The 23,617-nt window shown below is 59.4% G+C and overlaps 5 protein-coding genes across 5 annotated transcripts; 2 read left to right on the forward strand and 3 right to left on the reverse strand.

The window, feature by feature from the left end:
* Positions 1–147: 147 nt before the first annotated feature.
* On the forward strand, positions 148–11,589 carry ACA1_248190 (Beige/BEACH domain containing protein; the record flags this gene model as incomplete). The annotated part of the gene is made up of 35 exons (XM_004339790.1): positions 148–269; positions 366–524; positions 626–754; positions 845–956; positions 1,037–1,212; positions 1,304–1,394; positions 1,467–1,598; positions 1,735–2,059; positions 2,161–2,382; positions 2,473–2,617; positions 2,693–2,893; positions 2,943–3,504; positions 3,793–3,855; positions 3,945–5,317; positions 5,417–5,544; positions 5,599–5,746; positions 5,848–5,958; positions 6,045–6,187; positions 6,270–6,793; positions 6,893–7,013; positions 7,116–7,576; positions 7,664–7,946; positions 8,043–8,282; positions 8,399–8,463; positions 8,559–8,632; positions 8,707–8,829; positions 8,922–8,985; positions 9,074–9,230; positions 9,330–9,445; positions 9,533–9,610; positions 9,683–9,897; positions 10,047–10,372; positions 10,464–10,853; positions 10,919–11,005; positions 11,078–11,589. The coding sequence occupies 35 exons, from the start codon at positions 148–150 to the stop codon at positions 11,587–11,589; spliced, it is 8,178 nt and encodes a 2,725-aa protein (XP_004339838.1).
* Positions 11,590–11,793: 204 nt separating this feature from the next.
* Positions 11,794–13,427, forward strand: ACA1_248200 (phosphotransferase enzyme domain containing protein; the record flags this gene model as incomplete). Its single annotated transcript, XM_004339791.1, has 6 exons — positions 11,794–12,222; positions 12,292–12,390; positions 12,459–12,567; positions 12,639–12,905; positions 12,971–13,083; positions 13,284–13,427. The coding sequence occupies 6 exons, from the start codon at positions 11,794–11,796 to the stop codon at positions 13,425–13,427; spliced, it is 1,161 nt and encodes a 386-aa protein (XP_004339839.1).
* Positions 13,428–13,454: 27 nt separating this feature from the next.
* Positions 13,455–17,749, reverse strand: ACA1_248210 (xylosidase; the record flags this gene model as incomplete). The annotated part of the gene is made up of 21 exons (XM_004339792.1): positions 13,455–13,517; positions 13,594–13,734; positions 13,813–13,973; positions 14,083–14,250; positions 14,339–14,465; positions 14,549–14,662; positions 14,752–14,819; positions 14,902–15,004; positions 15,098–15,175; positions 15,277–15,375; positions 15,456–15,617; positions 15,715–15,765; positions 15,872–16,025; positions 16,110–16,195; positions 16,279–16,446; positions 16,570–16,647; positions 16,713–16,791; positions 16,912–17,023; positions 17,117–17,277; positions 17,362–17,477; positions 17,576–17,749. The coding sequence occupies 21 exons, from the start codon at positions 17,747–17,749 to the stop codon at positions 13,455–13,457; spliced, it is 2,463 nt and encodes an 820-aa protein (XP_004339840.1).
* A 147-nt stretch (positions 17,750–17,896) lies between these two features.
* On the reverse strand, positions 17,897–22,335 carry ACA1_248220 (xylosidase; the record flags this gene model as incomplete). Its single annotated transcript, XM_004339793.1, has 21 exons — positions 17,897–17,959; positions 18,044–18,184; positions 18,261–18,421; positions 18,507–18,674; positions 18,772–18,898; positions 18,994–19,107; positions 19,198–19,265; positions 19,334–19,436; positions 19,554–19,631; positions 19,707–19,805; positions 19,936–20,097; positions 20,179–20,233; positions 20,276–20,464; positions 20,561–20,646; positions 20,727–20,891; positions 20,990–21,067; positions 21,160–21,238; positions 21,340–21,451; positions 21,565–21,725; positions 21,902–22,017; positions 22,162–22,335. 21 exons carry the CDS (start codon positions 22,333–22,335, stop codon positions 17,897–17,899), a joined length of 2,499 nt encoding a protein of 832 aa, XP_004339841.1.
* Positions 22,336–22,523: 188 nt separating this feature from the next.
* Positions 22,524–23,552, reverse strand: ACA1_248230 (ribonuclease P/MRP 30 subunit; the record flags this gene model as incomplete). The annotated part of the gene is made up of 6 exons (XM_004339794.1): positions 22,524–22,585; positions 22,657–22,785; positions 22,885–22,964; positions 23,045–23,117; positions 23,314–23,405; positions 23,482–23,552. 6 exons carry the CDS (start codon positions 23,550–23,552, stop codon positions 22,524–22,526), a joined length of 507 nt encoding a protein of 168 aa, XP_004339842.1.
* Positions 23,553–23,617: the final 65 nt, after the last annotated feature.

The raw sequence follows: 23,617 nt of genomic DNA on the forward strand, positions 1-23,617 counted from the left end.
GAGGACTCGGGCGCAGCGTCCGACGACTCACCCGAGGGCAAGCAGCTGCTGCAAGAGCTCTACCCGCCCGTGCAGGTACTATTCAGGCCTGACCGCCACTAATGTGTATAAACATCGCTCACCACTCACACACCGTGTTTCGCACACATGAAGGTGCCTGGGCAAGTGTGGTGCTCCCTGGTCGACACTCTGCAGAGAATTGTCAAGAAGCAGGAACGAAGATGGCCCTCCTGTTTCTGGGACTTCAATGGACGAGAGAACAAGTCGGGGTACCATACATCTTCTTTCTCACAGACAGGAAGCTTTTACATTGGCTCTCCCCCTCTCTGGGGTGCTGACAATCTTCAACCCAATCGGGTCTGCAGCATCATGATTCCGACGTGGAAGTCCGTGTGGCCTCTGAACGACGGTTACTCGTTTTGCGCGTGGCTGAGCATATCATCCAACAAAGACGTACTCCCCCTCAATAGGGGCCGGAGAAGCCTTCCGCCCGAGCAAGCCACGATCAGGCCACATCTATTCAGGTTCGTGCACACACACGTCGCAGGACCCCGTGATCTGTCCGCATGGGCTCGGCTATGGACTATACTTAGTAAGCTCACTCTCCCTTCCTTCCCTCCCTTAGTTTCGCCTGCGACGACGGTCGCGGCATGGAACTGTTCTTCGTGTCGCAGTATCTGGTCGTTCTCTCGCGGCAAGGCAAAAACAAGCATGCCTGGATCAAGTTCAATTACCGCTTCAAGAAGGAGCGATGGTGCGTCCCACACAGCTTTGTTCGCCCCCACCCAGCGCCCATTCACAACCAATGCATTGCCTTCTCACCACCCGGGCGGGACCCGTGCAGGTACTTCGTTGCAGTGGCCCACATCTACCACTTCTTGCGGCGCAGCGAGGTCTTGCTCTACGTCAATGGTCAGCTGGTGGAGCAACAGTATCTCATCTACCCCAAGATCGACGTACCGGCCACTTCTTCTTCTTCATCAGGGTTCTGCCCATAGTGGTCCCCAGAGGTACTAACATGCACCGTCACGCATAGGCTCCTGTGTCCATGTGGATGGCCAACCACATCGAACACACGGAGGTGGGCGAGCGAAGTCACCCCTTCTGCGGCCAGATGGGCAAGGTCTTCTTCTTCTCCGAGGCGGTCACCGCCACCGACGTCCAGGCGCTGCACGCACTCGGCCCCAACTTCCTCCCCAAGAAGAAATCAGAGTACCTGCGCGCCTTTTGCTCCAACGTTGCGAATTACCCCCCCCCCGGTTCGCTAACAGTTCCTTGGGCTGATCAACCCTTCATTTATCAGTACGTCGATAGAGATCGGCCACAAGGGCAACGTGTTTTCCATAGGCAACAAACGATACGTGAAAATATTCTTTGCCTACGACCCCAAGGTAGTGAGTATTTCCACTATCTCCTCGAGTCGTAAGAGTTGTTGTACAGTAGGTAACCCTTGCATCGATCGTCAGGCGATGGAAGGCAACGTTTGCGTGGAGACATCGACACGAGCCGCAGACAGAATGGCGTCTGCCCTCCAGGGCGTCGCCGTCATCAACTCGTCCAATCTCAAGGACTCCCTCTACTGCTTGGGCGGCATCAAGGTACCATGTGGCATTCCTGTATACCGCTCGCACTCATTTCGCACTCTGCTAACATTCGTTCTCTTCTTCTTTCTTCTTTCTTCTGCAGACTTTTCTCCCTCTCTTCCTTCTCGTCCGCCAGCCGCTCGCTGTACAGGATGACGACGCCGCCACGGACGACTCGGAGGAGATCAAGTTCTTCGAGGACGAAGATGAACAGGAGAAGGAGCAAAAGCGAGGCGACGACGGAGCCTCGGCATCCTCCGGCGCCGCCCTGCCCTCCGCGCCGCCCTCGCCCGCGGGCCTGCTCATCTCGCTCATATCCAACCTGCTCCAGAACTACGCCGACCTCTTCTCCGACATGCCCAGCGTCGGCGGCTGGCAGATCTTCGGTTTTCTCCTCCAGAAGATGCACCCCACCGCTCTAGACGTACAGGCCTTGAACTCGCTCGACACGCTTGCCACCGTGCTCTACGATTCAGGTACGACCCTTATCAGCTTTTGTGTTTCATACCACTCGTCATCGCCCAGCCAGCAGTACATTCACACGACATCGCTGTTGTTGTTTGTTTGGACTCCACAGACAAGTCGCATTTCCGGGAGTTCTTCACCTACACGTACCTCAACTTCAGCATGTGGTCGCAGACGGCCTCCTCGGTCCAAGAGAAGCTGCTCTCCCAGATCACCGCGCGGGTCAAGGCTGCCCCGCAGTACTTCCGCAAGGTTATCGGAGTCCAGCGCATCGTGGATGCCCTGTGCGACCTCGATTTCGCACAGAACCGGATCGCCCTGCTTCAACTCATTGGTGAGTCCGTCGACGCCTTGTCCGTTTCTGTCTCGCCCCCCCCCCAATACTCAATTCCCTCTTTTGCGTGAATATGGCATGTACATGCAGGGCTGATGGCTGTCGATGGCCTCACCTTCCAAGAGACGAAGAACCTGCTGGAGTCGCTTCACCGATCGCAGCCCCTCAAAAGGGTCGACCAAGGAGCCGATGTGCTCAAGTTCATCATCGCCATGCTCAACAAGTTCTCCACCAGGTGCGGCGCGCCGAGCCGAACTAGCACCCACCACCCTCTAGACCACTTTTGCTCACATCACCCCCCCCCCCGTAGCACGAGCCCCACAGTGCAGAACGTGGCTTCACATATCTTTGAGTGTGGAGGCCTCATTCCGTTCCTTTCGGTGCTACAGCGCCCGGACGAACATCAACGCATCTGGGCTCTCAAGATTGTAGCACGCATGCTGCAGATTGCCACGCCAGCTCAGTACGTCTCGCCTATCCGCACGCACACACACTCGCACCCGGCTCGGACTTAGAGCGATTCTCGGACCTAAAACTTATCTTTTTATTTCTGACAATAGGAAACAAAAGATGTTGTCCTTTGCCACGACGACTATTTACACGCACAAGCGGGAGTCCAGCGGCAGCGTCAAGAAGGACGTCGATCAGTCGCACGGCTCGGACAACTTCGAGGGCTACAGCCGGCTGTCGGCGATTATCAAGTACTACCTCCAGAACTTCAACTTCTCCAAGGCCACCTACTATGCGCTCATGGAGATCCTGCTGGAGCGGGTCTCGCCCAAGAGCATCAACGTCAACCCCGTCCACTCGCCGGCCGACGAAAGCGTCCGGGATATGAAGAAGCAGCGCCAGGAGGTCCAATTTCAGCACCAGTTCAGGAACCCGCAGATCCTACCGGCCATCTTCGAGCTCCTCGGCGCCTCGTACAACAGTTCCCTGCAACAGAAGGCTCTGGAGGACTTCTACCTCCTGCTCAGCAAGGAGAAGCAGAACAGGGACCTGTTCCTGCAGCAAGACAACTGGCCGCACTGGCTCCTCGCCGTCATCGCGGAGAATCCTAGCATCATCCCGGAGCATGCCAGCTCTCCCGCCAGCTCGTCGTCATCAGTACCCAAGCGACCGGTATGCACCACCACTCAAAGCCTCGCGATTTTTCGTACACGAGCCTTTGTCCCCTAACGACGGCGCGGCACTGTTTGGATTCAACAGAAGCAGAAGCCCCGCAGCCGTGGCTCGGTCATCAACCACAGACTGTACAGTAGCATTTTTAGTCTCATTGTGAATATTGTAACCCTGCTGTTCCATCACGCGATTTACCTGGTATATACCCGCCCGCAGCTCTCGTTTCGCTCCTCTTCAACTGTCGCCAGATCTATATCACTAACGCGCACTTTCTCATCCGCCACACAGCAACAAGGGTGGAAGGTGATTGAACGCTTCCAGGGCATTCTGCAGCACTTCCAGGAGATCGGGGTACGTGGCACGACATACGTTGGGAGTGAGCGTATGTGACTTCATAATATGCTGACTCTCTTCTTCTTCTACTTCTTCTCGTTGGGCAGCCGTTCCCAGGGCACCAACTGGTGCGACAGGTCAACAGCGCTCTCCTGCAGAAGCTGACCTCCGACCCCAAACTGCGGCGGATCCTCCAGACGCAGTCTCAGCTGCACCACAACATCAACTCGCCTCATGTCATGAACCTCAAGAACAACAGCAGCTCCACCGCCACCACCGCCACCGCCTCGTACCAGATCGCGTCTCCGCCGCCGTCGCCGTCCGGGTCCGCCAAGATTAGGGCCGAGTGGCTGTGGGAGAACGTGGTCAAGTGGATCTGCTTCGCCGAGGAGGGCCTCTTCCAGCTCCCGCCGCCCGATGACATCTTCTCGCCGCCGCCCAAGAAGGACGCCTCGCCCCGCGCCAGCCCGCGCACGCGGGAGCGACCGCCGACTCCAGCACTGATCGCCGAGGCGCAGGGTACCCAGCAGCCGCAGCCCGGCACCCCGCGCGACCACCCGCCGGTGGCCTCGGAGACACCGCGGGCGCGGGTCACTCCGCGCGCCAAGTCGGCCAGCAACGCCTTCGACCTGATGGCCCGCGCGAGCGATGAGCCCGCCAGCAAGGAGAGCAAGGAGAAGGAGAGGGAGCGCGTCGTGGACCTGCTCGAGGCTCAGGGAGCCAAGGCCAGCAGGGAGCGGGACGACCAGGCGGAGGCCAGGGAGCGCGAGCAGGCGAGGGAGCGCGACCGGGAGCGAAATCGGGCCAACCTCGACCGCGTCTCGTCGCACTTCCTGCTGCCGATCTACCACTCCACGATGGAGGAGCGCGGCGTGGGGTCCGACCCGTACCTCAGCGCCACCCATAACCCGCCGCCCAGCGCCAAGACGCTCCGGAGGAAGAAGGACACAACCGCGGCCTCAACAACCACCACGACCACGATGATCACCACCAAGCTGATGCGGCGACCGCCGTCGCTCGAACGACGGCCGTCTGCGCCGCACGCGGAGGCAATGAAGAGCGAAGCGAGGCGCGGCAAGGAGGTGGCGGACAGGGAGCGGTTGCCCGGCACTACGCCGGCGGACGCGCCGCCGCCGCCGCAGCAGAAGGAGAACCTGAAGTGGGTCGATTTTCACTTTGCCCAGCGCCTGCTGGACCTCATCGACGACCTGCTGCTCCTGCCCGTGTCGGTGCCCTCTGTCCCCTTTGTCGCGGAGGTCCCGGCGACGGCCCAGCCTCCGGCGCCGCCGACCACGTCCTTCTTCTCGTCGCTCAACTTCGCGTCATCGGCTCCGCCCGCGCCGCAGCCCGCGGCCCAGCCGCCCTACCTGTCGGCCTCCACCGTGCGCAGAATGGAGGAGCAGCTCTCGCGGTTGGCCCTGCGGCTGACCCTCTACACCCTCGACGAGACCGATGTCGTGCTCAACACACAGAAGATCCGGTACGCGCGTGCCTCTTCTCTCTTGGCAACCGCGTGTTGCGTGCCTTTCTCTCGCTTCATTCTAACAACGCGACGCGACGCGACTGCGCATCTTAAAAGGTTGCGAAGTGAGCAGTTGAAAGACATCAAGAAGATGGTCGAGACGTACTGCCACGCCTCCGCCTCTTCGTCACTGACGGGCGCCATCGCAAGCATCGGTGCTGGGAACGAATGGGGCATCATCAAAGGTACATACACCTACAATGAATGCGGCGGTTCGATTGTTCTAACAGAACGCGCAGAAACTGTGCACGCGAGCGAGGAGGATGAGTCCTCGTTGCTGAGCAAACGGCTCACGCTCACCCTCGGCGCCTACGTCGAGGGCAAGTTCAAGCAGTGGGACGTCGAGTTGAAGGACGTCAACCAAACCTTCTCCAAGAGCATCAAACGGTTCGCTCTCGCCCTTTGATCAGTCACTTTATTTAAAGGTTCTGAATCTAATCGAGGTTGTGTGTGTGTGTGGTGTGTGGTGTGTGTGGTGTGTGTGGTAGACTCTCAATGGTAATCCATCAATTGCTGAAGCGCTGCAAGCCGGGCAATGCGATTGCGACCAGCGCGTTGCGTAAGGCGACTGCCACCCCCTCGCTGGCTCGAGGTGACAGGTACGCTTGCGAGAGCTATCAGCCAGTGTGGGAACGTATGAGGACCTCACACAGGCCTTGTTCGCCCCCAATAACAACAGTTTCAGGGCTGACTCGCCCACGGAGGACAAGGGCGGCGAGGACAGTGTGGACCGGGTGCTCTACGCGCTTTCCTTCCTCTACAAGGCCATGCAGCGGTCCTACGAATCCGGCGGCATGGGCACGGAACTCATGGCTGATCTCTTCAAAGGTTTCTTTCACGAGCAACCCCCCTGTGTGTTCCGCGTGTGCGATGTTAACTGACTGTTGTCCGGCATTCTTATGGACGACAGAGATTCTGTTGAAGTTGCAGCGCGTCGAGATCATTCAGGTCGACGTGCCTCCGCTCAACTTCCCTCACCCGACGGACGCGCACGAGCATCAGAAGTTTATGCGCAAGTACGAGGAGGAGTACCTGTCGCGCTACGTCATGTTCCTCTTCTCGACTCCGCTCAGCAGCAACTCCTCCTCGTCCTCTTCTTCGCCTTCGTCGTCGCCCAACCTCTCGCCCGCCACAGCGCGACTCAGCCGCGTGACCCCGGTGGCGTTGCAGTCGCCCTTCACGCCCGTGTCGTCCACGCCGCCGCCCATTCTCACGCCGCCGCCGCCCTACATTCCGCCGACCTTCCCCACGGGCCTGCGCAGCCAGCTGCTCATCAACCGCATAGAGAAAGCCATTCGGGCGACCATGCAGGAGGAAATCAGGTATGGCGTCGGTGTGAGCAATCGGTTCGAAGCCTACAAGCGCTATGTGCGGATAGGCATCGAGCAGCGTGTGAAGAGCGAGCAGGCGGCGCTGATGGCCTTCCAAGACCACGTACGCCCCAATCACCGTGCCGTGGCCGCCGGTCTGTCACCTAGTGTGTGCTGCCTGACGTTGTGCCCTTTGCTCTTTCTATTCGTTCACTCTTGGCAGCAAGAGGCAATGCTGAACCACTGCCTGATGCGGGAGCAAGAGCGAAAGAAGAAGCAGATCAGCATCCAGGAGAAGGTCCAGAACGAGGTCTTCCACTACTGGGGCCGGCTGCAGCGAACCGGTACGACACACCCACCACGCCCACCACGCCCACCACGCCCACCACGCCCACCACGCCCACCACAGCTCACCTTTTTGGTTTGTTTTGTCTGTCATTGTGCAGTGAGCCCCCTCCTGTGGAACAATGAGAAGATGCTGCGCGACATACTGCACGAGGACGAGGTGGCGCTGCAGGGGCTGGACGTGTCCCCCATCTCCCCGCTGCCGATCCAGTGGAAGCTGGACAAGCGCGAGGGACCCTTCCGCATCCGCAAGATCCTGCGCCGCAACTTCAACGTCGCCGACTACGGCGACTGCGCCCGCGATTCCGCCGCGGGCTCGCGACAGAGCCAACAGCCCGCCGACGAGGTGAACGCCAGCAGCAGCAGCGCCGCCGCCGAGGCCGCCAAGCAGGAGCCCAGCGGCATCAAGCTGCGCCGTTACGTGCAGCTGGAGAAGGAGTGGTCCATGAAGGGCGGCAAGGTGGTCCACCGCGACGCCACCAGCGCCATGGTCACCCCGCTCATCCTCACCAAGGGCATCCTCCAGTTCACCTCGTCGCACCTCTACTTCATCCCCACTGCGGTACCTTACCGACGCGCCACCTGCCCAGCTGCCGCCACCGCTGCAGCCACCTTAACGTTGTGAAACTTGGTTTTCTCGTGGAAACAGGCGTACGATCAGAAGCCGATGTTGGCGAGCGCAGCGGCCCCGGCGCTCACGCCCACCGGCTCGGCGGTGCCGTCCATCTTCCCGGCCTCGCCTCCGCTCGCGCCGCCCGGCCAGGCCCGTCTGCGTTGGACCAACGAACTGCTCGAGAAGCGCAAGAAGCGGTACGAGTGGCCGCTCAGCGAGCTGGTGGGCATGTACGGTCGGCGGTATCTCCTACGGGACTGCGCGATGGAGCTCTTCTTCGCCGACAACACATCCTACCTCTTCAAGTTTGAGAGCAAAAGTACCGCACGCATATACCGCACACACCGCACACCGCACACGCACACACGCACGCACGATCAATTGCTAACGCTCGAATTGACTACTCGACCGCCAGGCAAACGAGACGCGATGTTTTCCAAGCTCCGTTCGCTTTCGGTAACTCCGCCGGCGCTCAAGCAACAGCAGGCGCTCAACAAGCCCAAGGAGGGCAAGTTGCTAGAGAGGGGCGGCCTCACGCGCTCGTGGGTCAATCGCGAGATCAGCAACTTCGACTACCTCATGCGACTCAATGCTCTGGCCGGCCGCACCTACAACGACCTCGGCCAGTACCCCGTGTTCCCGTGGATCTTCAAAGGTGCGTGGCCGTATTTTATCATTTCATGAATTTAATATTTCTTATTTCTTAGAATTCTTATATTATCTGCATTCCTCAGCTTCTGTAATGTTGGCTGATTTGTTTGTCTGGCCTAGACTACACTTCGAGCACGCTCAACTTGGACGATGCCAGTATCTACCGCGATCTCTCCAAGCCAGTGGTACCGTCAAACTCAGCCCAGCCTATGCAGAGTGCACGGCCTTCGCGTTATGTTGACTGTTCTAACTTCTTGTTCTTTTTCTTCTTTCTGCGCAGGGAGCGCTGGACCCGCAACGGCTGCAGAACTTCAAGGACCGATACCGCTTCTTCGAGGACCCCGTCATTCCCAAGTACGTGAGAGGTCCACCTCAAAAACGACACACGCGAAAGACGGCACGCGACTAAATGTCGGCTTTCTCTGTAGGTTCTTGTACGGGTCGCACTACTCGTCGGCGTCGGTGGTGCTTTACTTCCTCGTCCGACTAGAGCCCTTCACCTCCTATTTCCTCTCGATGCAAGGCGGCAAGTTCGACCACCCCGACCGAATGTACGTTCGCCGCCGCCGCCGCCCGACACGACACGAAGCTCGCGTGAGTTTTTGTTTCCCTGAGAGATCACCGACTTTTGTCACCTGACCAGGTTCCATTCGCTTCCTCGAACGTGGGCCAACTGCCTCACCAACCCCTCCGATGTCAAGGAACTGGTACGAGACCCGTGTCGTGTGTCGTGTGTCGTGCGTCGTGTCGTGTGGGCCTTGTGTTGTGTGACTCATTACTTTGTGCTGTATCTAGATCCCGGAGCTGTTCTACATGCCGGAGCTCATCCGCGATGTGAACGGAGTCAACTTTGGCAACAAGGCCGACGACACTCCGCTGCGCGACGTCCAGCTTCCGCCCTGGGCAGAGGACTCGCCCGAGCGGTTCATCGCCCTGCACCGCGAGGCCTTGGGTACCCCACCTACCCTTTCCCCCTCGTCTCCCGCAATTGCCACCGCACGCTCTCTTTTCCGTAAGGCCTTGCTCATGCATGCGCGGCGCGCACACACAGAGAGTGACTACGTGTCGGAGCACTTGCACGAATGGATAGATCTCATTTTCGGGTACAAGCAACGCGGCCCCGCCTCGGTCGAGGCCAACAACGTGTTCTTCCACCTCACCTACGAGGTATTGCAACGGCCCGCTCTTCGCTTGTGTGTGTGTGTGTGTGTGTGTGTGTGTGTGTGTTATCAGTACTGACCGTCATTGCGGCAGGGCGCTGTGGACCTGGATGCCGTCAAAGACCCAGTAGAGCGATCGTCTATCGAAGAACAAATCAAGAACTTTGGTCAGGTACGCGCAGCACACCGCACGCAACGCGGCAATGCTGGCTTTGATCTAAGAGTTACATTTCGACACACGCAGACGTCGAGTCAACTCTTCACCAAGCCGCACCCGCAGCGGAGGAAGAGGGCCGAGGTGGACGCGTCGCCCCGGGAGACCAAGGAGGCCGAAGTCTCGGGGTCGGGCGACGTGGGCAGGGGGAAGGCCTCCAACTTCTACTCGATCCAGACGAAGTGCTCGTCGCCGATCATCTTCATCACCCCCTGCTCCAGCAACAACGTGGCCCTCATGCACAGGTATAACACACGATTTGAGGGCGCGCGCGCACACACACACACACACACACACAACACACACAACACACACAACACACACAACACACACAACACACACAACACACACACGTGTAGGACCGTTCTGACGGTTTGATTGGTGATTGCCACAGTGACGGACTGTTCTCGTGGAACTACTTCAACCCGACCCAGCGGAGCAAGAAGGGCAACCTGTCGCTGCCGTTCACGTGGCACAGGGACAGCACCGTCGGCACGTCGCGCGAGAAGCGGAGCAACTACTACAATCTCTTCCCGTCCTACACCAACATCCTCTCCAACTACTTTGCCATCATGGGCGACGGCAAGATCCTCCTGGCCTCGTCCGGCTGGGAGCTGGCCGGCAGTTTCAACTGCATCCTCCTCCAGGGCCAGCGTATCCTGCGCAACATCTTCTATCACAAGGACGTCGTCACCTCCATCGCGCTCGCCTCTGACGATGGTAACACTTCCCCCCATGATATTGATTGATGATGATGGTTGATGATGGTTGATGATGGTTGATGATGATTGACGGATGATGCGCGGTGTAGACACGTTTGTGACGGGCTCGCTGGACACGATGGTGTTCGTGTGGTCGCTGAAGGAGATCCTGTCGCCCGCCCTGCCGGCGCCGCCTCCCGTCGTGCCCACGCCCGACTCGATCATTCCGCCCTCGGCCCCGCCGCCCACCATCGCGCCTGCGGCCACCGCCCCGACCTTCCTCTCGTCCCTCCCACTGCCCGACTTCATTGTAAATACGGCCTCGTCGGCCTCGTCGTCGTCGTCGACATCGTCGGTCGATTCGTCGTCGTTGAATGCCCCGGCCGGGCCGGACGACGAGGACTTTGACCTGTTCGAGCGGTTCGAGAGCCTCAAGACCAGCGGCACCGCCACCGAATTCGTGGCCAGCGGCGGGACGGAGACCGAGGCCAACGGCCAAGGTGCCTTACCTTGAACCTCTTCTCTTCTCTTTCCTTCTTTTGGCTGACTCGACACGCGCTTGCAGACGAGCAAACGGCGCTGTTCCGCCCCCGGTGCATGCTGCGTGGCCACGACGACGGTGTCACGTGCGTGGCCATCTCCACCGAATACGGTATATGTCCTGCGCCCGCCCTCTGCTAGCCCTGTGGTCTGTCACTCAACGCTTTCGCTTTCGCTTTCGCAGGCATTGTGGTCTCGGGCGGGAAGGACGGGAAGGTGATCATCCACCAGCTCCGCAAGGGCCGGCTGCTGCAGGCGTTCGGACTCAAGGGCAAGAGCGTGCACCTGGTCGCCATCGCGCCGCTCTCGGGCCACGTCGTGAGCCACTCGGCCTTCCCCTCCTACATCTCCGTCCACTCCGTCAACGGTGTGCTCCTCTCCGAGATCCAGACCGAGGCCCCGCTCGGCGCCATGGCCGTCATCCCGCCCTACTCGTCGCCCCTCTACCTGGCGTCGGTGGGCCTCCGCGGCGGCGGCCGGGCGTCGGGCGGCGGCGAGGGCGAGGGCGAGGAGGAGTGGCTGGTGAGCGGCGAGGGCAAGAAGGTGTTCCTGCGCCGCCTGCCCTCGCTCCGCGTCGTGCAGCGCTTCGAGTGCCTCGCCACTGTCACCTCGCTCCACTTCGTGCCGCCCAACTTCATCCTCGCCGGCGCCGAAGACGGTCAGCTCTCCATCTTCCTCGCCACCACCGCCTCTTGATGACGACGACTGGAAGAGAGAAGAAAGAAGAGAGTTTCGGTTGACATTCAATGACTGCAGTCTCACCAAGTCAAAAGAAGAAGATGATGAAGAAGAATCTCTTTGGCCTTCTGGGCATGTCTTCCTGGGTTTTTCTCAGCTCGTTGTAGTACTAAAACAAGGGTGGGAGCTCAACAAGTAGAGAAGGTAACAGAAAAAAGAGATATGAAGGAGACTTCGCTGTCGGCGCAGTTGGAGGAGCTGAAGGCGACGATGGCCAGGGTGACGCCCGAGGCCGTGGGGCGCGTCTTGGCTCCGCTGGGTCTGGTCTGCCGCAAGCTCACCCACTTCGCCGACAGCCTGGGCGTCATCAACCCCATCTTCTTCGTCCAAGCCGCACCACCCCCCGGAGAAGAAAAAGAAGAAGAAGCTGAGGCGGTGGAGCTGGTGCTCCGGGTATCGAACCCGCATCCGTTCTGGCGCGGCAGAAAGACCGAACACGAGGTCGCGGTGATGGAGTTCGTGCGGGCGCACGGCCGACCCGACGTGCTTCCGGTGCCCCGGGTGATCGCCTACGCCAGCGACGCCGCGCAGTCGCCGCTGGGCACCGAGTTCGTGCTCATGGAGAAGGCCCCTGGCCAGAACCTGGACGACGTACGCCGACTGCACCGTCATCATTACCATCACATCATCTATTGACCAGCCTCGCATGTGAAACCTCAGCTGTGGCCCACACTTGATGCGGAGGCCAAGAGAGACTACATGGTGCAGTTGGTCCAGTTCATGGCCGAGCTGCGTCGCATATCCGCCTTTCTGCCCAACGTGCGTGTGTGCTCCCTTTGACGCCTCGTTCTTGAGCCGATGGCTAAAACCGCAGTGAGGAAGGGCAGAGGGGAATGGGGGGCTTCAACCGTGAGATGGAGCTCGTGGAGCTCGTGCAGGACGGACCCCTGATCGGCCCCTTCACCAGCTTCGCCGACAGCGTCGAACACCACCTCCGTACGCTCCGCTGATGATGGTTCGTGTCTGAGACGCTTCACCGGCGCCTAATGACTCGCGACGACATGCAGGCTGGGCCATGGAGATGATCGGCGACACGCTGGCCTCGCGACAGGAGCTGGTGCACGAACTGCGGGAGCTGGTGCCCGAGTGGATGGACACGGTGCTGGCGCGCTATCGAGCCCTCGCGAGCAGCTGCGAAGAGGAGGAATTCGGGCTGTGCCACAATGACCTCAACTTCTCCAACCTGCTGGTCGACCACGAACGACGTAAGATCGTGGCCGTGCTCGACTGGGAGAAGTCCAAGTGCTCCGTCTATGACGACGAATTGCGAGGAGGTGCGTGCGGTGTGTGACGCACGCGAGAGGTGGGTTCGCTGACCGGCTGTGTCGGCGCCGCACAGTTGAAGAATCGATCGAAGATGAAGAGCCAACATTGGCCGCGCTGCATGAAGCTATGGCCGCGCTTGGCGTGAGCAGGCCCAGCGGCTACGATCACAGGAAGGCCCTCATCAAGGTCCAAGACCAGTAACGTCCACCGCGACCTCAGTCAATCATCGTTTGCTAGTTTTCCCTCACAGCTGACATGTCGCATTCACCGCACACGCACACGCACACGCACACGCACACGCACGACCGCACGACCGCACACGCGCACCAACCGTCAGCATCTCGTGGGCCTGTTTTGCGTGCGTGACGTGGTTTCTGCCTCGGGAGCCGGACGCCAAGGACCTGGCCGACGAAGAGCTCGACTACTTCGTGGCGCACGCCCAGGACGCCAAAGAGGCGCTCGTTGCCCAGCTGGCGGCCTTCAAGAGTACTCTTGTCCCACAGCCAACAATGGGCAACGTCGTTGAATAAGGAACCACCAACGCTCGGACATAAAACTTAGATAGCGGGGCAGATGAGGCTCTTGCCGGTGAGGGTGAACGAAGAGGTCAGAGTGCCCACCTGTGGGGGGGGGAAAAGAACGAAAAAGAATGAAACGGCGGCGAAAGGGGAGATGCAGCGCGGGGGGGGGGCGTACCTGAATGTTGAAGAGGCCGGCCTCGGCCACGAACTGCTGCTCGCGGTTGTAAAACGCCAGATCGTGCGTGGCCAGCGTGAAGGTCGCCACGTACGACTGACCCGGCGCGAGGCTCCTGGTCTTCACGTACCTCTTCAGCAGCTGTGTGTGTGTGGAATGCCAGTAGTAAAGTTAGTGTCAGAGCCCCAATGGCAGAGCAGGCAAATGGGGGGAGGGGACCTTGACGGAGGGGGCGACGGTGGCGTAGACATCGCTCACGTAGAGCTGCACCACCTCCCTCCCGGGCACCTTCCCGCTGTTGGTCACCCGAACCGAGATCGTCACCGGCTTGCCCGGTGCCAGGTTCGTGTCCGACACGCGCAGATTGTCATAAGCGAACGCTGCGCACGACACGCCACGCAACGCACACGACACACACGACACACACGACACACGATCAGGGGGTGTTGGGTTGAGGAAGCGCAGATGGGCAGGGGGAGACGGTCGTACTGGTGTAGCTGAGACCGAAGCCGAAGGGGAAGAGCGGAGTGGTGACGTCCGAGTACCAGTGCCAGTAGGGCACGTGAATGTCGCCCGTCGTGCGCGGGTAGGTGAAGGGCAGCTTGCCCGACGGGTTGGCCTTGCCAAACAGCACCTCGGCCAGCGGCGTGCCCGCGTCTGATGTCCGCGTAAGGCTCGGAGTTAAAAAAAGACAGTGCGACGCCGCTTTTCGGAGGTAAAAACCACTCGTGGCGCAACGGCGTACAGGGTCCGGGGAGGTAGGCGTTGATGACGGCCGAGGTGGCGTTGATGAGTTCTTCGGGGATGATGCGCGGCCGAGCCTCCACCAGCACCATCACGGTCTTGACCTTCTTGCCGCTCTTGGCGATGGCCTGGAACAACAACAGTCGCACTGTGAGAAGGTCGATTGTCGAGGCGTTGAGCATTTGTGGGTTGGTTGGGGTCCGAGGCGTACGCCGTGCACGGTCTTGATGAGCTCGATCTGCGACGGCGAGATGGTGAGGTCGTTGATGTCGCCTTCAGACTCGGATTCGGGAGCTTCGCCGACGGCCAGGACCACCACATCAACCTGTCGCCGTCGTGAGCCAGTCAGCCAGTCCGTCAGCTGACATCTGATCACGAGACCGACCAAGCGAACGTGTGTGTGTCCGACCGTACCGACGCCGCGATGATGGCCTCGATCTCCCTCAGGTTGGAGCTGTCGCACTTGTCAAAGTCGCACGCCGCTGCGATCACGCGACCAGGTCAGCGAGCCGGAGCGGCCGAGTGGGGGGTGGCGGGGGTAGAGAGGGCGGGAACGCGGCGCACCAATGAGCTGGACATTGGAGCCGGATGGCGCGAGCGACTGGATGCCCTGGTAGATGGTTGACGTGTCCGGATATGCGTCGAAATCGCTCGGGCTGGCCGCACCCTGAGTCGATTGAACGTCATAATCAAGGAGATGGGGATCACACACACACACACACACACACACACACACACACACGACACACACACACTGTACCCCCCAATGGATGGACCAGCCGCCGCACTGGTTGGGCAGCGAGTCAGCAGCGGGACCGACCACCAGAATCTTCTGCGCCTGCGCTCGGAGTTGAAATTTGAAAGAGTTAACGGCTGCTCGGAGGGGCGGACATTGCCCTGTGTGGCCAGATATGGTGATGTGAGGCGGTGTGAACGCACCACGGCGGAGAGAGGAAGGGCGTTGTCCTGGTTCCTGAGCAGCGTGAGCGACTCCCGCACCACATTCTCGGACATGAGACGATCGCTCTTGCTGCCCACCTGCCCCACACAAGAGGGTTAAAAAATAAAGAAATGAGAAACCACAACAAAAGTAAGGAGGGGTAGGTATGAAGGCGTACGGTGGCGATGTTGGGGTTGGAGAGGTTGGAGGCGTAGGGGTTGGTGAACAGACCCAGGTCGTACTTGATCTTGAGAATGCGCTCCGTGGACTTGTCCACGATGGCCCTGATCGACGCGTCCTCCTGCACCAGCGCGAACAGGTCGTCCGAGAACGAATAGTCCTATACCCAAGCCAAGGCCATGACCACCCAAATCAATCCATTTAGTTAGTCATATCCACCCGCGGCCCACCCAATAGAACGGGCTGTATGCACATACCGAAGGGACCATGCTCATGTCGACGCCGGCCAAGAGAGCCATCCTGATGGCCTGCATTGGTTGGGGGAGAACAAGGTGAGGCCACTGTGCAAACCGGTGTGATGACAACATGTGATGTGTTGCGTTGTGTTATGTTTGGTGTTCGGTTCAGTGGTACCTCCTTGTTGTCGGCGGCGACGTGGTGGAAGTAGACCAGCTTCTCGATGTCGTTCCAGTCCGTCACGGCAAAGCCCTCGAAGCCCCAGCTCTCCTTGAGATAGTGGTTGAGGTACTGCTCGGAGGTGTGCACCGGAATGCCGTTGATCGAACCGCTGCGTCATCCCTGAGGTCAGTCATCAAGCGTGGCGGCGGCGGCGGCGGCGAATGCGTGGGTGGGCGGGTGTGGGTGAGTGTACCTGTTGATCATCACGTTCTGCGCACCGGCCTGGACTGCCGCAATGAACGACGGGGCGAAGTACTGAAGCAGCATCCTGTCGGGGATCTGCAATGTCGAGAACGCCAACGATGAGTGAGGCCGATTGATTGGCGATTAACGACGCAGGGGGGGAGGGGACCCAGGCTTACCCAGGCTTCGGTCCTGTCTTTGCCGGAGATGGGGTTGGGGTAGCCCAGGTAGTGCTTCAGAGAGACGGACACCGTAGTGGACCATCCCGACTCCTCCGTGTGGTAGTCTTCGTCGTCGTTGTCCCCACGCTGGGGCTTGCGGCACCACACCACAGTCTCGAGATCGCCCTACAGCGCCGCACCAGCAAAACCTCCCCAGATGAGTCACGGGCAGTCGCGCAGAGCATGTCGCTGGGCCAAGCAAGCGGAGGGAGATTCAGCGATCGTTGGGGGGGAGGTGAGGTGGCGTACGCTGGAGAAGGTTTTGCCCATGTAGCCCTCGACGGCAGCGCGGCCGTAGGTCGAGATCAGATAGGGATCCTCGCCGAACTGTTGTGTACGCCCGCCGAGTTGGGTGTCAGATTCACGAGTGGGCTGGAAGGGGGGGGGCGTACGGTTTCGTAGAAGCGAGGCCAGAGCGGCTGAATGCCCAGGCCGAGAACCGGCGTGAAGGCCCACGGGATGCCCGCCGTCCTGGTGGTGCGCCGCCGCGCCATTGCGTTGCGTTGGGTGGGGTGGGGTGGGGTGGAGTGAGGCTTTGGCGCAGAGCGATGTGCACAGAAAGAGGAGATTCGTTGGTGGTGACGATGATACCTGGTGTCTTTGGCAGTGACCTTGGCGCCGAGGTAGACCAGGTGGGGCTCCCACGCAGCCGCCAGGCCAATGTTGTGCGGGAACATGACAGCACCGCGCACATAGTTGGCCCCTTTTGCGATGATTGCACAACACAACACGGGGAAGCTGACATTAGCGAATCTACCGAGAGGGAACTGGTAGGAGGGGAGTGAGTGGTGCGCACCGTGCACCGAGTCGAGGCCGTAGATGATGGGCACCGACGAGTTGCCGTACTGGAGCGCCGTCTCCTGCACCGTGTTGACGAACTCGATCCACTGCGTCACGTTCCAGCCGATCTCCGGCTTGCCGTTCCGGTCCCACACCGGCGCCGAGCCAGTGAAGGGCCTGCACCAGCGAATAGCCGCACACGGTCGTCATACGTGGGACGGTGCGGGTGTGGCGGGGAGGAGCTCAGGCCAGAGAACGTACGTGTTGAGGTAAGAGCCGATGCCGTAATTCTTGATGCCGTAGATGAGAGCCGTCTTGTTGAGCGACGCCAGCAGGTTGCCCCGGCTGTCGTGCTCCTGCAGCATCCCGATGTCCAGCTGTGCACTCCCACAGAAGCCGGTAAAATGAAAGTTTAATTTATGAAATAATTAAGTAAATAAATAAAGATATATACAGTAATATGTAACCGTCATACCTGAGTCATTTGGCCAACTTTCTCCTTGAGGGTGAGGCTGGCCATGAGGCGCGCCACGAACGCGTCCCTCTTCGCAGTGCGCGCATTGTTGCGGGCGGCCGAGGCTCCGCTGGTCAGTGCTGCCACGGCAATCACGAGCGCGAGCAGGAGTGCCCACACCGTCGCTGTCTTCATGTTGTGTGCTGTTGTGTGTCTGGGATTTGAAACATGGGAAAAAAAGAGCGAAGACGAAGGAAAAACGAAAGCCTTCTCTTTTCCGCCGCGGACAAAATGACTCGCGTTGCACCCCAATTCGCAAAGTGTAACGCGCGGACTTGCAACTTAGATGGCGGGGCAGATGAGGCTCTTGCCGGTGAGGGTGAACGAGGAGGTCAGAGTGCCCACCTGCCGGGGAAAAGAACGAAATAGAATGAAACGACGTCAGTCCCAAGCACCAACACGAAAACAATAGCGCGGGGGGGGGCGTACCTGAATGTTGAAGAGGCCGGCCTCGGCCACGAACTGCTGCTCGCGGTTGTAAAACGCCAGGTCGTGCGTGGCCAGCGTGAAGGTCGCCACGTACGACTGACCCGGCGCGAGGCTCCTGGTCTTCACGTACCTCTTCAGCAGCTGTAAAGCAAAACAAATTAGTACCAGCACACGGTGAATGCTGGTGGATGTGTCTGTGGGGGTAGGGGTAGGGAACCTTGACGGAGGGGGCGACGGTGGCGTAGACATCGCTCACGTAGAGCTGCACCACCTCCCTCCCGGGCACCTTCCCGCTGTTGGTCACCCGAACCGAGATCGTCACCGGCTTGCCCGGCGCCAGGTTCGTGTCCGACACGCGCAGATTGTCATAAGCGAACACTGCGCACGACCCACGACACGCAACGCACACAAATATGGTCAGTTAGCGTGTTCAGTATCGAAGCGCGAGAGGGGCTAGCCGTACTGGTGTAGCTGAGGCCGAAGCCGAAGGGGAAGAGCGGAGTGGTGACGTCCGAGTACCAGTGCCAGTAGGGCACGTGGATGTCGCCCGTCGTGCGCGGGTAGGTGAAGGGCAGCTTGCCCGACGGGTTGGCCTTCCCGAACAGCACCTCGGCCAGCGGCGTGCCCGCGTCTGTTTGGTGATGTCCGTACGGTAAGTCACACTCGGAGTAGAATGACTGATCGAAAAGAGAATAGTGTGGAGGGAACAGTAAAGCGCAACGGCGTACAGGGTCCGGGGAGGTAGGCGTTGATGACGGCCGAGGTGGCGTTGATGAGTTCTTCGGGGATGATGCGCGGCCGAGCCTCCACCAGCACCATCACGGTCTTGACCTTCCTGCCGCTCTTGGCGATGGCCTGGCCACATTGGAAACAACACAGCAACAGTAAATCAGCCGCATTGGGAGAAGGGTGGTCGAGCATTTGTGGGGTGGTTGGGGTCCGAGACATACGCCGTGCACGGTCTTGATGAGCTCGATCTGCGACGGCGAGATGGTGAGATCGTCGATGTCACCGAGGACCTCAGCTTCGGGACCTTCGCCGACGGCCAAGACCACCACATCGGCCTGCTGTGAGCGAGCCAGTCAGTTGGCCGCTGCTGCTTTTGATTTGATGAGGCAGTCTCCAGGCGACCAAATGGGGTTGCACGATCGTACCGACGCCGCGATGATGGCCTCGATCTCCCTCAGGTTGGAGCTGTCGCACTTGTCAAAGTCGCACGCCGCTGTGGGTCGCAGTCAGTGATCACGGACCAGCAAGCGTAGGCGTAGAGAAGGCGGGAACGCGGCGCACCGATGAGCTGGACGTTGGAGCCGGAGGGCGCGAGCGACTTGATGCCCTGGTAGATGGTCGACGTGTCCGGATACGGGTCGAACTCGCTCGGGCTCACCGAACCCTGGATTGATCGAACGCCATTGCGAGCATCGACCGTCAAGTAAGCCAACTGTCACAACGAAATGCTGATGGCACACGACAAGCGTTTCGCCGCACACGCACACGCACGCATCATTACCTGCCAATGGATGGACCAACCGCCGCACTGGTTGGGCAGCGAGTCAGCAGCGGGACCGACCACCAGAATCTTCTGCGCCTGCGCTCGGAGTTAAAGAGTGAGTTACTTGTTCGGGGGCAGACACGATGGTGATGTGAGACGGTGTGAACGCACCGCGGCGGAGAGAGGAAGGGCGTTGTCCTGGTTCCTGAGCAGCGTGAGCGACTCCCGCACCACATTCTCGGACATGAGACGATCGCTCTTGCTGCCCACCTGCACACACACACACATACACGAGGATCGAAAAACCCATTAAATTTGGATTGATATGTCCGTATGTATCATTACATTCAGCAAATGTGTGAGCAGATAAATCACCTTCAAAAAAAAGAGGAAGGCGTACGGTGGCGATGTTGGGGTTGGAGAGGTTGGAGGCGTAGGGGTTGGCGAACAGACCCAGGTCGTACTTGATCTTGAGAATGCGCTCCGTGGACTTGTCCACGATGGCCCTGATCGACGCGTCCTCCTGCGCCAGCGCGAACAGGTCGTCCGAGAACGAATAGTCCTATCGCCAAGCCAAGAGAATCAATATTACGATGATTAGAATTTGTAGGATCATTCTTTGAATTCTTATTCTTTTTCTTACCGAAGGGACCATGCTCATGTCGACGCCGGCCAGGAGGGCCATCCTGATGGCCTGCGTTGGTTGGGGGAGAACAAGGTGAGGCCACTGGTGCGGCGACACAAGGAGTTCATCAGGCGTTGCGTTTGGTGGTACCTCCTTGTTGTCGGCGGCGACGTGGTGGAAGTAGACCAGCTTCTCGATGTCGTTCCAGTCCGTCACGGCAAAGCCCTCGAAGCCCCAGCTCTCCTTGAGATAGTGGTTGAGGTACTGCTCGGAGGTGTGCACCGGAATGCCGTTGATCGAACCGCTGCGTCATCCCTGAGGTCAGCAATCTCTCCTGCTGCGCTGCGAGCTTCCTCGCATTCCTTCCTGCGGGGTGGCGGGTAGGTGTGGGGGTAGGTACCTGTTGATCATCACGTTCTGCGCACCGGCCTGGACCGCCGCAATGAACGACGGGGCGAAGTACTGCAGCAGCATCCTGTCGGGGATCTGGAGTCGGGCGAACACGCGTGTGAGTAAGCACTGACACGAATTGACGACGACAACGACGAGTAGGGGGAGGGGCGCACCCAAGCTTCGGTCCTGTCCTTGCCGGAGATGGGGTTGGGGTAGCCCAGGTAGTGCTTCAGAGAGACGGACACGGTGGTGGACCATCCCGCAGCGGCGTTTTCCTCGTCCTCCTCGTCGTCCTCCTGCCGGGGCTTGCGGCACCACACCGAAGTCTCGAGATCGTCCTACACGCGACCCCAAATGATGAGTCGGCGCTACAGCCGGCTTCGGCCATTGGCGTTGCAATTGGGGAGGTGGGGAGGTGGGGTGGCATGGGACGTACGCTGGAGAAGGTCTTGCCCATGTAGCCCTCGACGGCAGCGCGGCCGTAGGTCGAGATCAGATAGGGATCCTCGCCGAACTGGTGTGTACGCCCGCCGAGTTGGGGTTTCGTGCCGTGTTTAACAGTGAGCAGACTCACGAGTGGGCTGGAAAGGGGGGAGGGGGGCGTACGGTTTCGTAGAAGCGAGGCCAGAGCGGCTGAATGCCCAGGCCGAGAACTGGCGTGAAGGCCCACGGGATGCCCGCCGTCCTGGTGGTGCACGCCGCGCCATTGCGTTGCGTTGGGGGGTGGGTGGAGTGAGGCTTTGGCGCAGGATTCGTTGGTGTGATGGATGATGAGGCTGATGATACCTGGTGTCCTTGGCGGTGACCTTGGCGCCGAGGAAGACCAGGTGGGGCTCCCACGCAGCCGCCAGGCCAATGTTGTGCGGGAACATGACAGCGCCGCGCACATAGTTGGCCCCTTTCGTGGTGATTGCACAACACAACACGACATAACACATGATCGTGTGCGCGGAAGTGTCAGCGAATGTGGACGAGGAGCGGACATGCAGGAGGGGAGTGAGTGGTGCGCACCGTGCACCGAGTCGAGGCCGTAGATGATGGGCACCGACGAGTTGCCGTACTGGAGCGCCGTCTCCTGCACCGTGTTGACGAACTCGATCCACTGCGTCACGTTCCACGCGATCTCCGGCTTGCCGTTCCGGTTCGGCACCGGCGCGGTACCAGAGAAGGGCCTGCACACAAAAGTGAACAGCCGCACAGCCACCGGCCGGGACCCCGACACGCAGAAGTTTATAAGTCCGAAGGGAGGATTATGGAACGAGAAAGCGAATGGGATGTTTCTGTTTCCTGTTTTCGCCGGAGACATGTTGCGCCACATGTGTGTTGTTGCGGGGAGTAGAGGACGTACGTGTTGAGGTAAGAGCCGATGCCGTAATTCTTGATGCCGTAGATGAGAGCCGTCTTGTTGAGCGACGCCAGCAGGTTGCCCTGGCTGTCGTGCTCCTGCAGCATCCCGATGTCCAGCTGTGCACTCCCACAATAAAATGAATGATTGTAATATTAGTACTTGAACCCAGACAGAGGAGCAAATAAATATGGATGAACACTTCAACCAAAGGTGCGCCAGTGAAAAATAGATTTAAAAAAACATATAAGTAAAAGTAATACCTGAGTCATTTGGCCAACTTTCTCCTTGAGGGTGAGGCTGGCCATGAGGCGCGCCACGAACGCGTCCCTCTTCGCAGTGCGCGCATTGTTGCGGGCGGCCGAGGCTCCGCTGGTCAGTGCTGCCACGGCAATCACGAGCGCGAGCAGGAGTGCCCACACCGTCGCTGTCTTCATGTTGTGTGCTGTTGTGTTGGGCGCAGGAAAAAAGAACGAAGACGAAGGAAAAACGAAAGCCTCCTCTTTTTTCTTTGTGTCAGCATTCCTCATGGGTGGAACATACTGTCGACCGGTCCTTATTGGTGGCGCAAAGACTTCGTCGTCACGGCCCAATCGACGCACACCAACAAAACGTTTGACGATCATCAGGGATTGTCGCTCGAGCTTTGGGTGCTGGCCAGTGTGGCCTCCTCCACGTCTTGGCCGCCTGCAATCACGATTGATTGACCGATAAGTAGGCGATGGACCCACGGGCGGGGGGGGGGGAACGAATGGTACTCGTGCTTCGCTTTCGCTTGGCGCCTTTCACAGGCTTTTCGGACCCGGCGGGCTGGGCCGGCAGCTGCCACGCGGCAGCCGTGGAGGCGGGTGCTGCCGCAAGCACCGCCTTCTGCAACTTCCGTGTCTCTGTCCCCGTTCATAGTGTCCACCAGAGAGAGACCATGATGAGCATGAGCATGAGCATGAGCATGAGCATAAACGCACAGGGGCACGGGAGAACGGTACCTCCATGCAGCAACACGGAGTTGGTGTGCTGGGTCATGGCCGCCCTTCCCTCGGCAGAAGTGAGACCCAGCAGCGCAGCCCTGCGTGATACCGCGCGCATGGGCACACATCAGCTTTGTTCCCTGGAGGTTGTGTGCTGACATAAGAAAGAGTGGCGTACAGGTTGACGAGGTCGTGGGGCGCACGCATGTGGATCGGGTAGAGGGCGTCGGACGTGAAGATAATGTTCCTTCCTGCGAACCGCTGTAAGTGATACTCAACGTTGAACGTGAAATGTTTGGTGCAACAAACACACAACAGTCGAACCTTTGGTGGCACGCAGTAGATCGAGGGTACCGCTCAGCCAATGTTTTCGGCCGCCTTGATCTGGTCGTTGTACGGACATGTGAGTGTTTGCTGAAATAAAAAATAAATAAATAAAAGTAATACCTCGCAGGGGCTGAGCGAGGGTGATCTCGAAGTGGATGCCACGCTGCAGCGCCTGGCCTATGGTCTGAAACTTGAGCTTGAAAGGCAGTCGCCTGCGTCATGGTAGTTACAGCGATTAATTTGAATGACACACTAGCACACACGCCTGTTGTGGAGGGGAAGGCGTACTCCTGGAGATCAAGCGAGATGACGTCGACCTCGAGTGTGGCGCAGGCAGCCAGGAAGAACCGTTCGGTCATGGGCCGCACGGCGATGATGTCAAATTGTTGTATCACGTTGTTGGTCGAGTTCTGATGCCACGACA

Source organism: Acanthamoeba castellanii, assembly GCF_000313135.1.
Source record: "Acanthamoeba castellanii str. Neff unplaced genomic scaffold scf7180000084766, whole genome shotgun sequence".
NCBI classification, from domain to species: domain Eukaryota; phylum Discosea; order Longamoebia; family Acanthamoebidae; genus Acanthamoeba; species Acanthamoeba castellanii.